This window comes from Gopherus flavomarginatus, chromosome 21 (genome assembly GCF_025201925.1).
Source record: "Gopherus flavomarginatus isolate rGopFla2 chromosome 21, rGopFla2.mat.asm, whole genome shotgun sequence".
Classification (NCBI taxonomy): Eukaryota; Metazoa; Chordata; order Testudines; family Testudinidae; genus Gopherus; species Gopherus flavomarginatus.
In genome coordinates, this window is record NC_066637.1 from 14,965,170 (window position 1) to 14,978,525 (window position 13,356).

At 45.1% G+C, this 13,356-nt stretch overlaps 2 protein-coding genes across 2 annotated transcripts in view; both read left to right on the forward strand.

Annotated features, from left to right (window-relative positions):
- The window catches only part of LOC127038888 (otoconin-90-like), a 28,057-nt gene extending 22,868 nt beyond the window's left edge, over nt 1–5,189 (forward strand). Inside the window, exon 12 of the mRNA XM_050931958.1 lies at nt 5,022–5,189. Within this exon, the coding sequence (XP_050787915.1) occupies nt 5,022–5,100 (79 nt within the window). The 3' untranslated portion in view covers nt 5,101–5,189. The remainder of the gene's footprint in view (nt 1–5,021) is intronic.
- An 828-nt stretch (nt 5,190–6,017) lies between these two features.
- LOC127038889 (group IID secretory phospholipase A2-like) lies at nt 6,018–7,504 on the forward strand. Its single transcript, XM_050931959.1, has 3 exons — nt 6,018–6,121; nt 6,661–6,767; nt 7,362–7,504. The coding sequence occupies exons 1-3, from the start codon at nt 6,018–6,020 to the stop codon at nt 7,502–7,504; spliced, it is 354 nt and encodes a 117-aa protein (XP_050787916.1).
- Nucleotides 7,505–13,356: the final 5,852 nt, after the last annotated feature.

The window sequence follows — 13,356 nt, forward strand, 5'->3', positions numbered from 1 at the left end:
ACTCAGAGGCGTTCGACTGACCTGAACTAGTCACCATTCAGCGTGAGTGAGAAAGCTGGAAGCAGCTCCCCCTTCAATCACTTCACGTGGCTGATTGGCTTGAAATGATTGGCCAATTTTCTCTGGGTTCCGTCACCCTCCTGTCTTGAAGGAGTTCAGTCAGTTCGAGCACAAGGGAGGTGGATCTCAGGAAGGCTTCACCCCCAGGGAGAGTAGGTGGCATAACTAGCTCTCCTGTCCCACCTGTGTGTTTATGCCGGAAGGACAGCTTTAGATAACAACAGGGGCACCATACGACCCACGTTGTGAAGAGACTACTAAGGAGATGCTCTCAAATGATCACATCCCATTCCAAAAGGCACCACCCTCTTTTTACCCTTTACCCATCACAAGAGAAGTCCTGGGCACTCTGTCATGTCACCTTAACCAGGTTCTCTTCCTTGGAGGTCCTTCCTCCATAGTTTCCATGTTCAGCATGCCTGGTGGAGACAAGAGAAGTGCTCCCACTCTTGGCGCAATGAAAGTGCTAACAGTTGGACCTAGTCTAGTTTTACCTTCAAACCCAAGCATTGTTCACAAGCACTGAAGCAAAGAGCCCAGTGGGACAGAAAGGGTAGGAGTGACTGGGTTTTCCACCTAGCAACATATCCTGGAGTAGGGTGACACATGCTTATGTCCTTATTATCATTTAATTATTGAAAGCCAACAGCGTGCTCCGCAGTGCACAGACGTAAAGGCCGACATCATATCTCTTTCACGGAGCTTACGTTCTGTACTAGACAATGCAGCTCACGCACCCTGTGGATATAGTGCAGGACTAAAGGTTAAGCAGTGATTTGTTGTTGTTTTTAAATGATAGCCGCTCAGTAGCTGATGCAGAAACATCTGGATCTGAGCCAAATAGCTCAAATCATCTACAACCTCCACTCCTCCGGGAACCTTCAGCCAGACAGTTCTGCCCAGTCCAGAACCCAGATCCAGGTCTCACTGCCATCAATGGGATTTTAGCAGGTGAATTTGTCCTGAAGTGCATTAAAAGTAGATTATTTCCATCCAGTTACTACTAAAACCTCAGCTTTAAATCCACCCTTAGCCTCAGGTTCAAGCATTGTTGAGACTCGTTGGAGCTGAGCGACCTGTGGAACTCAATATGAAGGTGCTGCTAATCCCTTGCAGCTCACCTGGGGTGTGATAGAGGTAAATCAGGACTCAAGGGACAGGGGACAGGTGATTGTTCCAGAGCTTACAGATGTTGGCACCTACATACTAACTTGAACTATTGTGCCCACAGGTTGTCTGCATGCACTTACTGTCTGTGCACCTGGGCTCCCTATTGTCAATTAAGATAGGAATCTCCACCCCCCGGGCTGGGGCTCTGCTAGTGTGTGCCCCATGAGTTAGTGCGTTCAGTGGAACAAATCAGCAGTTGTAATAGCCGTGGGAACAGACGATGAAAACACTCTCCGAATTTGGGCATGGAAAGGTTGACAATAACTCCATGTCAAAGTGCAGAATCTCATATGATTAGTTAGTTTGGAATTACTGTAACACCTAGGACCTTAGTCATGGATCAAGGCTTAGCTCCTTAAAGGTATTTTGACACCTACCTCCCACTGAGGTCAGAAACCTAAATACCTCTGAGGCACCAGGCCCAGGACCGTCCTGCGCTAGGTGCTGTACAAAATGATTTGGAATAACTGCAGGGGAGGGTACTTTTGCTGTGCTAATCCCCTTCACATCTTGGCCTACGGTTGTAGCACCACCACCATTTATCTGTGTTTAAACATAAACCTGCAGTCCTCACGCAGGCCAAACTTCCATTGGGTAGCCATAGAATCATAGAATTGGAAGGGACCTTGAGAAGTCATCTAGTCCAGTCCCCTGCACTCATGGCAGGACTAAGTATTATCTAGACCATCCCTGACAGGTGTTTGTCCAACTTGCTCTTAAAAATCTCCAGTGATGGAGATTCCACAACCTCCACAGGCAATTTATTCCAGGGCTTAACCACCCCAACAGTTAGGAAGTTTTTCCTAATGTCCAACCTAAATCACTCTTGCTGCAATTTATAACTTTATAAATGTATTCTCTATGCCATTATCTAAATCACTGATGAAGATATTGAACAGAACCAGACCCAGAACTGATCCCTGCGGTACCCCACTCATTATGCCCTTCTAGCATGACTGTGAACCATTGATAACTACTCTCTGGGAACAATTTTCCAACCAGTTATGCACCCAGCTTGCAGTAACTCCATCCAGGTTGTATTTTCCTAGTTTGTTATTAGAAAGGCATGCAAGACAGTATCAAAAACCTTACTAAAGTCAAGATATACCACATCTACCACTTCTCCCCTATTCACAAGGCTTGTTACCCTGTCAAAGAAAGCAATCAGGTTGGTTTGACACGATTTGTTCTTGACAAATCCATGCTGACTGTTACTTATCACTTTATTATCTTCTAGGTGTTTGCAAATTGATTTCTTAATTATTTGCTCCATTATTTTTCCGGGTACAGAAGTTAAGATGACTAGTCTGTAATTCCCTGGGTTGTCCTTATTTCCCTTTTTATAGATGGGCACTATATTTGCCCTTTCCCAGTCTTCTGTGATGTCTGCCATCTGCCTATCTTCCATGACTTTTCAAAGATAAGTGCTAATGGCTCAGATATCTCCTCAGTCAACTCCTTGCATATTCTATGATGCATTTAATCAGGCCCTGGTGATTTGAAGACATCTAACTTGTCTAAGTAATTTTTTACTTGTTCTTTCCCTATTTTAGACTCTGATCCTACCTCATTTTCACTGGCATTCACTATGTTACATGTCCAATCACCACCAACCTTCTTGGTGAAAACCGAAACAAAGAAATCATTAAGCACCTTTGCCATTTCCACATTTTCTGTTATTGTCTTTCCCATCTCATTGAGTAATGGGCCTACCCTGTCTCATAGACTCACAGACTCTAAGGTCAGAAGGGACCATTATGATCATCTAGTCTGACCTCCTGCACAATGCAGGCCACAGAATCTCACCCACTCACTCCTGTAACAACCCCCTAACCTATGTCTGAGTTATTGAAGTCCCCAAATTGTGATTTGAAGACCTCAAGCTGCAGAGAATCCTCCAGCAAGTGACCCGTGCCCCATGCTGCAGAGGAAGGCGAAAAACCTGCAGGGCCTCTGCCAATCTGCCCTGGAGGAAAATTCCTTCCTGACCCCAAATATGGCGATCAGTTAAACCCTGAGCATGTGGGCAAAACTCACCAGCCAGAACCCAGGAAAGAATTCTCTGTAGTAACTCAGATCCCACCCCATCTAACATCCCATCACAGACCACTGGGCATACTTACCTGCTGATAATCAAAGATCAATTGCCAAATTAATTGCCAAAATTAGGCTATCCCATCATACCATCCCCTCCATAAACTTATCAAGCTTAGTCTTAAAGCCAGATATGTCTTTTGCCCCCATTACTCCCCTTGGAAGGCTGTTCCAGAATTTCACTCCTCTAATGGTTAGAAACCTTCGTCTAATTTCAAGTCTAAACTTCCTAGTGTCTTGTTTATATCCATTTGTTCTTGTGTCCACATTGGTCTTTCTCTTGCTTCTAATGTATTTGTAGAATGTTTTCATGTTTCCTTTTATGTCTCTGGCTAGTTTGATCTCGTTTTGTGCCTTGGCTATTCTAATTTTGTCCCTACATACTTGTGGTGTTTGTTTATATTCATCCTTTGTAATTTGACCGAGTTTCCACTTTTTGTAGGACTCATTTTTGAGTTTTAGATCATTGAAGATCTCCTGGTTAAGCCATGGTGGTCTCTTCCCATAGTTCCTATCTTTCCTATGCAGTGGGATAGTTTGCTCTTGAGCCCTTAATAATGTCTCCTGGAAAAACTGCCAACTCACTTCTATTGTTTTTCCCCTTAGACTTGCTTCCCATGGGATTTTACCTACCAACTCCCTGAGTTGGTGATTCTGGGCCACAGTTCTGTCCCTCTTCATTTGTTGTTCCCTCGGACAATCCAGCACGGTCTCACTCTTAAAGACATGGGATGAAAACTTGGCCCCATTGACGTCAATGGCAAAACTCCTGGTATTTTCAGTGGGGCTGTGATCATTCTTCATTGTTCTGAAGGGAAAAAAATAGTTTCTTGCCAAATTGGCATCAGAATGCAGAGACTCTGCCAAAGGGGCGTGAAACTCCAGCCTGCGAGTTCCTAGCACAGGGAAAGTATTCACAGTGTGAAATTGCCAGGCAGACACCGGAGTCTCTACAGGGGGTCTTCAGCATGATCCCTGCTTAAATACAATGGAAGAGTCCTTCGGACCCAGAGAAAAGAGGGAAACAGGCAACGCCTTCTATTACAGACCTGGCCACTCATCTGGATCATCTTGAATTATGGACCTTGGAGAACAAGATCCACCTGGCTGGGGTAGAAGTGGGAGGGACAGAGTGGAGAATATAAGAGAAACCAGTGGCTAGCGCACATCAGGTGTTACTACAGCTGGCAAGGTCGTCTTAAGCCCAGAGAGGTGAGTGCTTTACAAAAGAGAATGCCCTCTAGTAGGGACCTTGCTACACTGACTTCATTTACCTGGGAAGTGGTTAGGTATCATGGTGATTGGTGCAATAGATATTATTTACTGATCTTTTTCTTGCATTATGGGATCAAGCAGCTGATACCCATTCCAACAAGTTGCAGCTTCTGCTTGTGTCATTGTGAGTTATTCCTTCTAACTGGTAACCGGCCAGGAAAGCAGTCAACTTAAGACAGACTTCCTCTGTGTGTGTGGCCTACCCTTCACTGCGGCTGAGATTGGCTTTGGGACATCGGGGTTCACTAAAGCATGTCTACACTGCAGCTGGGGGTGTAATTTCCAGCTCAGGTAGACACACCAGTGCTAGCCCTGTTTGAGCTAGATCACTAAAAATAGTAGCCTCCGAGACAGGGCTTTAACTTATTGTGACAAGTGGGTTCGTGCTCCAGAAGTTCAGACTTGCCTCTCTATCCTCTCAGCAGCTTCCTGTGCAGCAGCCAGCTATCCGAAGCCTGCCTGCTAACAGGAACAGATCCAGACAGAGATCGATACTACTGAGTTGCTTGCCTGAGTGAAAGATCCGGGTGTTTCCTCTCCCAGGTCCTGCACAAAGATGAGGAATCTCTTTGCAGTCACCTTGCTAATCACCTGCAGTGAGTACAGCAAACTGGTGACTCCTTAGTCCATGATAATTACGCGATCGCTTCGGCTCTGTAACCAGTGTTCCCCCTCAGAACAGAATCCCCAGCATCAGGGCAGCCCAAGTGAGGCTCAGTGCCTGGCACACTTGGCCGCAGCTTGGGGTCTGGACGTCGGGTTTACTCAGCCCTTACCGGGGCGAGGCCCACTGAGGTCACTGGGAGCTTTACCCGAGTGAGCCATATTAAAGCCTCAGGCCCCAGCTCATGTATGGCCACACACATTTCTGTGTAAGGGCAGGGGAGAGGGTAAGGTATTCACCTTGCCCCTTGCATGGCTGCACAGGGGACTCTTGCACTACAAGTCCCTGTGATCCAGGGAAGTGCTGAACATTCCCGCTGTCCCACCAGAGAGTAAGCTGGAGAAAGGGGCCAGGGAGGAGTTGGTGTCCTGGTCCTGCCACCTCCAGGTCCGGTCCCCGGAGCAAGAGCAATGCAATTGTGGGACGCGTCTATGCCGGTCTAAAGGCTGGAATGAGGATTGTGCATCCCCTTTGCAAGGAACACAGCATAGAGGGCACAAGCTGTCTGGTGCCCCGTGTAGAGCAGTGCAGCGCCACAGCACCCCCTAGCAAAGGGCTGTGGCATTAAAGCCACATGCTAACCCCCTGATTCAGCTCAGCGTTCTTTCACCAATGCAGTGTGCTCACCATGTGCACTAATAACAACAGGAAAGGGGGAAGTGATCTTTCCTTTAGAGGAAACCATCCTTCCTAGTGCTCTTGCTGGTTTGCAGGTCTGTCCGGAACACAGGGGAGTATTCTGGAGTTTCGAAAGATGATTAATCAAGCCACAGGAAAAAGTGCCATCCTCAGTTATTATGGGTACGGCTGCTACTGCGGGTCTGATGGCAAAGGGGAACCAAAGGATGCGACAGATTGGTAAATTGCCACTAGATTTTTTTTTAAATATATCATTCCTCAAACAGCACTGTAATCCCATAGGACTGGTCAAATGCACCTTTGCAAAACCTTGCCAAACAAAACACTCCCCTAGTCAAGCCCCAAGATTAATAAAGGGAGAAGTCCTCCAGAGCCTGTCATGGTGAGAGAAGGGGCTGGTGCTTAACTATCCCTATAAAGTGCAGTAGAGTTTTCTATCAAGGGTCCTTTGCAGGAGACCTACTGGATGGAAAGTCTCTTAAGATGCTCACTGGCTTCTGCAGAAAGCTCAGTTTCTACCAGCTACTCACCAGGGCATTTCTGATCTTTAATTATGGATCCTCAGATATGGCCCTGATTCAGACATGAACAAATACATGTATTAGTGGGAATGTACCGGATATGTACAGTAAATCCAACAGATGCTTAGGCAATGACCAGACATGCTCACATAGAAAAGATTGGCTATACTGGATGATAGTCTCTTTCGTTGCAAGCAGACCTCTGACCCGTACCTTTGCTCTTCCTTCTCCGCGGAGGTGCTGCCGAGCTCATCACTGCTGTTATAAAAGGCTAAAAGCTAGTGGATGTTATGGCAACACAGAGCGATACAGTTACACCTACAAGGACGGGGACATCCTGTGTGGTGAGTTCTCTCTCCTTGGTCCGGTTGGGATGTCCTCTGCTTCTACTCTCCAATCAGCACACTGGTCTGGTTCTTCGCCTTTCTCGCTTAGTGTCCTCCTTCCAAATGGCCAAATGTTATGGCCTTATCATTGATCCAGAAGAGACGGGTTCGAAGGGGAGGGCAGCACCAGGGTCCCTGGAAGGACTCTGGCTCTCTCCCCTTGTGTCATGGACCCAAGAAGTGAATTAACAGCCCATAGGTATTGGAGTTGCAACATCTTGATTCCTTGAAAGCCCTGGTTCAGCTTCTGACCCAATGATTTTGGCCCCTCGTCCAGCTGATGTAGGTAAATTGAGGTCCACGCAGTTGACTGTAAGGGGGTGTTAGGAGTTCACTTTTTAAGATCTCATCCAATCAAATGTAACCTACCACCAGTGTGAGTGAGGACTCCTGTAGCAGTACTTCATACCCTCTTTGCATTCACACAGCCCGAGTGTAAGTGACTCCACAGGGCCAGTGGGGAGTCAGGCCCTGAGAATTAGTCACCTTCCTCCTCGTCGCAGCGATTGTCCCGGGAAAAACATGCATCTCTCTCTCTTTCTGTCTTGGCAGCTTTGGGGAGCTGGTGTGAAGAACAGGTCTGTGACTGTGATAAGAGCACTGCTTTCTGCCTGGAAAGGAACCTGAAGACGTTCAACAGCCTCTACGTTCGCTACCGAGACAGCAAGTGCACAGGATTCACACCCAACTGCTAGGGGCCACCCTGTCCCCAGACCATCATTTTACTGACCACCCAGCTGACAAGAGTTTGCACATGCTGTTTCCCCAGGACCAATGAGGCAGGAGTGGGACTGTAGAATGGACTGTGACCTCTGAGTGCTTTGCTATAGAGAACAAGAGAAATTCCAGGGAACTGCTTTTAAATAGTCCAGCAGCTCTACCTTAAAGCGGGTCACTAGAAGAGACCAGACCGGAAGAGAACCACATCAGATGGCCAATATAGGAAAGACAGTTGAGACACCAGACAGGTTCAATTCCTGGCTCTGGCACTGACTTTCTGTTTGACCTTGGCCAAGTACAGATTTTTAAAGGCACTTAGGCACCTAACTCCCATTGGAAGCCATGGGAGTTAGGTGCCTAAGTACCTTTATGAAGCTGGGCTGTAATCACTCCATGCCTCAGTTTGCCCATCTGTAAAATGGAGATAATAGTCCTTTCTTTGCCTGTCTATGTAGCGTGTAGGGGACTGTCTCTTCCTATATGTTTGTACAGCACCTAGCATGATAGGGCTTTGAGCTCAGTTTGTCCCAGAAGTGCTACTGGGATATATATAATACTACAGTACTAAAAATGGTGACTAGGGACCATTTGGTTGAACTGGGATTCTCCTAGGATTGCTGGCATAAGCTCCCCATTGTTTAATATTCTGGTTATGGGTTCATTTCCTTCACTTTAGTTCCCATGCGATTTCCTTTCCTTTGCTTCTAAATAAAGGTGAGCAGAACACCTTATTCTGCAGCACGGGACAGTCTGTTGAACTGATTTTCCCCCCCTTTTTATATATATATATTAGAGCAGAGTTTGTGCAGCACAATGGGGCACTGCTCTGATTGGGTGTTGCTGTGAAGGCTAGTGCAATACTAATCACAAAGCAGCCCTCTGGGCCATGACCTGGCCCACTCTTACCTTCAGTTACAAGCATTGTCGGGAACCACTGGAGCCAAGAGACCTCTGGAATGGAAAGCAAAGAGCTGACTGATCTCTATTCCTGGCATCAGCCCTCTTCTGTGGAAGCACCTCAGGCAAGGATGGGTGAGGCCACACACAGAGAGGGGTTCAGTTTTTATCCTGGGCAGGTACAAAGAGAAGATACTGCTTAATATTTTCCCCAAACCAGCAAAGAAATGTTCTGGGAACAAAAGCTCCTGTGTCCTTTCTGCCTTCCCATCAGCAGTATCTCTAGCAACAGCAAAGCGACACATACCCATGCAAAGGTGGAACTGCATGGAGAGAACAGGGGGCTGGAAAATGCAAAAGGTTCCTGTGTTTGTGTTCATAAGGATGCACGCTCAAGGCATTAATGCCCATTTTGGCTACCTCAGTGCATGCTTTGGCATGCTGCCTTGTGCTTTGGCACAGGAATATTTTGCACGCAAAACTCAGGCACTGAAGTCTGAAAAGCTGATCCAGGGGAACTCATTTTTAGTCACAGTCACACACACTGATCCTAGGAGGACAATGCACCTGTTTTGCAAAACTTTCTGTGAAAACAGGCCTGTTGTTGAGACTGTAAATGTGGGGGAAACATTGACTGCGGGGTAGTTTTGCATTTCACAGTGCAGCTCTCACCCCCCATTTGGCCCACAGCAAAAACATATAAGAACATAAGAATGGCCGTACTGGGTCAGACCAAAGGTCCCTCTAGCCCAATATCCTGTCTGCTGACAGTGGCCAATGCCAGGTGCCCCAGAGGGAGTGAACCTAATAGGCAATGATCAAGTGATCTCTCTCTCCTGCCATCCATCTCCATCCTCTGACAAGCAGACAGAAGCTAGGGACACCATTCCTTACCCATCGTGGCTAATAGCCATTAATGGACTTAACCTCCATGAATTTATCCAGTTCTCTTTTAAATGCTGTTATAGTCCTAGCCTTCACAACTTCCTCAGGCAAGGAGTTCCACAAGTTGACTGTGCGCTGTGTGAAGAAGAACTTCCTTTTATTTGTTTTAAACCTGCTGCCTATTAATTTCATTTGGTGACCCCTAGTTCTTGTATTATGGGAATAAGTAAAAAACTTTTCCTTATCTACTTTCTCCACATCGCTCATAATTTTATATACCTGTATCATATCCCCCCTTAGTCTCCTCTTTTCCAAACTGAGAAGTCCTAGCCTCTTTAATCTTTCCTCACATGGGACCCTCTCCAAACCCCTAATCATTTTAGTTGCCCATCTCTGAACCTTTTCTAGTGCCAGTATATCTTTTTTGAGATGAAGCGACTACATGTGTACGCAGTATTCGAGATGTTGGCATACCATCGATTTATATAAGGCCAATAATATATTCTCTATCCTCTTTTTAATGATTCCTAACATCCTGTTTGCTTTTTTAACTGCCTCTGCATGCTGCATGGACATCTTCAGAGAACTATCCATGATGACTTCAATATCTTTTTCCTGATTTGTTGTAGCTAAATTAGCCCCCATCATGTTGTATGTATTGTTGGGGTTATTTTTTCCAATGTGCATTACTTTACATTTATCCACATTATATTTCATTTGCCATTTTGTTGCCCAATCACTTAGTTTTGTGAGATCTTTTTGAAGTTCTTCGCAGTCTGCTTTGGTCTTAACTACCCTGAGCAGTTTAGTATCATCTGCAAACTTGACTACCTCACTGTTTACCCCTTTCTCCAGATCATTTATGAATAAGTTGAATAGTACTGGTCCTAGGACTGACCTTTGGGGAACATTACTAGTTACCCCTCTCCATTCTGAGAAGTTACCATTAATTCCTACCCTTTGTTCCCTGTCTTTTAACCAGTTCTCAGTCCATGAAAGGACCTTCCCTTTTATCCCATGACAACTTAATTTATGTAAGAGCCTTTGGTGAGGGACCTTGTCAAAGGCTTTCTGGAAATCTAAGTACACTATGTCCACTGGATCCCTCTTGTCCACACGTTTGTTGACCCCTTCAAAGAACTCTAATAGATTAGTAAGACACAATTTCCCTTTACAGAAACCATGTTGATTTTTGCCCAACAATTTATGTTCTTCTATGTGTCTGACAACTTTATTCTTTACTATTGTTTCAACTAATTTGCCTGGCACTGACATTAGACTTACTGGGCTGTAATTGCTGGGATCACCTCTAGAGCCTTTTTAAAATATTAGCATTACATTAGCTATCTTCCAGTGATTGGGTACAGAAGCCGATTTAAAGGACAGGTTACAAACCCTAGTTAATAGTTCCGCAACTTCACATTTGAGTTCTTTCAGAACTCTTGGGTGAATGCCATCTGGTCCTGGTGACTTGTTAATGTTGAGTTTATCAATTAATTCCAAAACCTCCTCTAGTGACACTTCAATCTGTGATAGTTCCTCAGATTTGTCACCTAAAAGAAACCGACTCAGGTTTGGGAATCTCCCTAACTTCCTCAGTCGTGAAGACTGAAGCAAAGAATTCGTTTAGTTTCTCCGCAATGACTTTATCATCTTTAAGCACACCTTTTCTATCTCTATCATCCAGGGGTCCCACTGGTTGTTTAGCAGGCTTCCTGCTTCTGATGTTCTTAAAAAACATTTTGTTATTACCTTTGGAGTTTTTGGCTAGTCGTTCTTCAAACTTTGGCTTTTCTTATTAAATTTTTACACTTAATTTGGCAGTGTTTATGTGCCTTTCTATTTACCTCACTAGGATTTGACTTCCACTTTTTAAAAGATGCCTTTTTATCTCTCACTGCTTCTTTTACATGGTTGTAAAGCCACAGTGGCTCTTTTTTAGTTCTTTTACTGTGTTTCTTAATTTGGGATATACATTTAAGTTGGGCCTCTATTATGGTGTCTTTAAAAAGTACCCATGCAGCTTGCAGGGATTTCACTTTAGTCACTGTACCTTTTAATTTCTGTTTAACTAACTCCCTCATTTTTGCATAGTTCCCCTTTTTAAAATTAAATGCCACAGTGTTGGGCTGTTGAGATGTTCTTCCCACCACAGGGATGTTAAATGCTGTTATATTATGGTCACTATTTCCAGGTGGTCCTGTTATAGTTACTCCTTGGACCAGCTCCTGCGCTCCACTCAGGACTAAATCTAGAGTTGCCTCTCCTCTTGTGAGTTCCCATACCAGCTGCTCCAAGAAGCAGTCATTTAAAGTATTGAGAAATTTTGTCTCTGCATTTCATCCTGAAGTGACATGTTCCCAGTCAATAGGGGGATAATTGAAATCCCCCACTATTATTGAGTTCTTAATTTTGATAGCCCCTCTAATTTCCCTTAGCATTTCCTCGGCACTATCACTGTCCTGGTCAGGTGGTTGATAATAGATCCCTAATGTTATATTTTATTAGAGCATGAAAGTACTATCCATAGAGATTCTATGGAACATGTGGATTTGCTTAAGATTTTTACTTCATTTGATTCTACATTTTCTTTCACATATAGTGCCACTCCGCCCTCTGCATGACCTGTCTGTCTTTCCGATATATTTTGTACCCTGGAATGATTGTGTCCCATTGATTGTCCTCAGTCACCAGGTTTCTGTGATGCCTATTATATCAATATCCTCCTTTATCACAAGGCACTCTAGTTCACCCAGCTTATTATTTAGACTTCTAGTATTTGTGTACAAGCACTTTAAAAACTTGTCACTGTTTGTCTGCCCTTTTCTGATGTGTCAGATTCCTTTTTATGTGAATGTTTCTCGTCTGATCTGGCCCTTACATTGTCCTCTTCCATCCTCTGCTCCTGACTATAACCTAGAGAATCTCTATCAATAGACTCTCCTCTAAGAGAAGTCTGTGTCTGATCCACATGCTCCTCTGCAGCAGTCGGCTTTCTGCCATCTCCTAGTTTAAAAACTGCTCCACAACCTTTTTAATGTTTAGTGCCAGCAGTCTGGTTCCACTTTGGTTTAGGTGGAGCCCATCCCACCTGTATAGGCTCCCCTTATCCCAAAAGTTTCCCCAGTTCCTAATGAATCTAAACCTTTCCTCTCTACGCCATTGTCTCATCCATGCATTGAGACTCTGAAGCTCTGCCTGCCTACCTGGCCCTGCGCGTGGAACTGGGAGCATTTCTGAGAATGCTGCCATAGAGGTCCTGGATTTCAGTCTCTTCCTAGCAGCCTAAATTTGGCCTCCAGAACATCTCTCCTACCCTTCCCTATGTCACTGGTACCTACATGTACCACGACCACCGGCTCCTTCCCAGCACTTCACATAAGTCTGTCTAGATGCCTTGAGAGATCCGCAACCTTCGCACCAGGCAGGCAAGTCACCATACGGTTCTCCCGGTCATCGCAAACCCAGCTATCTACGTTTCTAATGATTGAATCTCCCATTACTAACACCTGCCTTTTCCTAGTAACATGAAGACCCAGTTCCTCAAAGGACCTCTAGGAGTTAGGTGCCTAACTACCTTTGCGGATCTGGGCGTTAACCCCTATGGCAACTGTGTCCGGGAACCTCAGAGACACCGCCACATAACAAATACATTTTGACAAGAATTGTAAATATTTGCACCTCCTGTAGTTTAATGAGGAGTGAAGATAAAGAACGGCTATATAACCAATGGCAGTTAGTCCTGGGCTCTCTGTAAGGTTTAGTGCTTTCTGTAGCTGGACGGTTATTTTCTTCTCTACCCTCTCTCAACTGAAATGAAGTGTTTGCCAGGCATCCCTTTACTTCTCCTGGTCTGTAAGTAAATACCCGTTCTGTGACATGTTTTTAACTCTCCTGATTTTCCTGTAAACTCTGACATTGCCTAGAAGCTGCTGTCATAAAAAGCCGTAATGGTTTGCTTGAGACAAAGTAGTCTCGTGCAATGATGTGCAAACTGGGGTGGAGGGGTGCAAGAGGTTTGCAGGGGTAACAAAGATACTGGGAT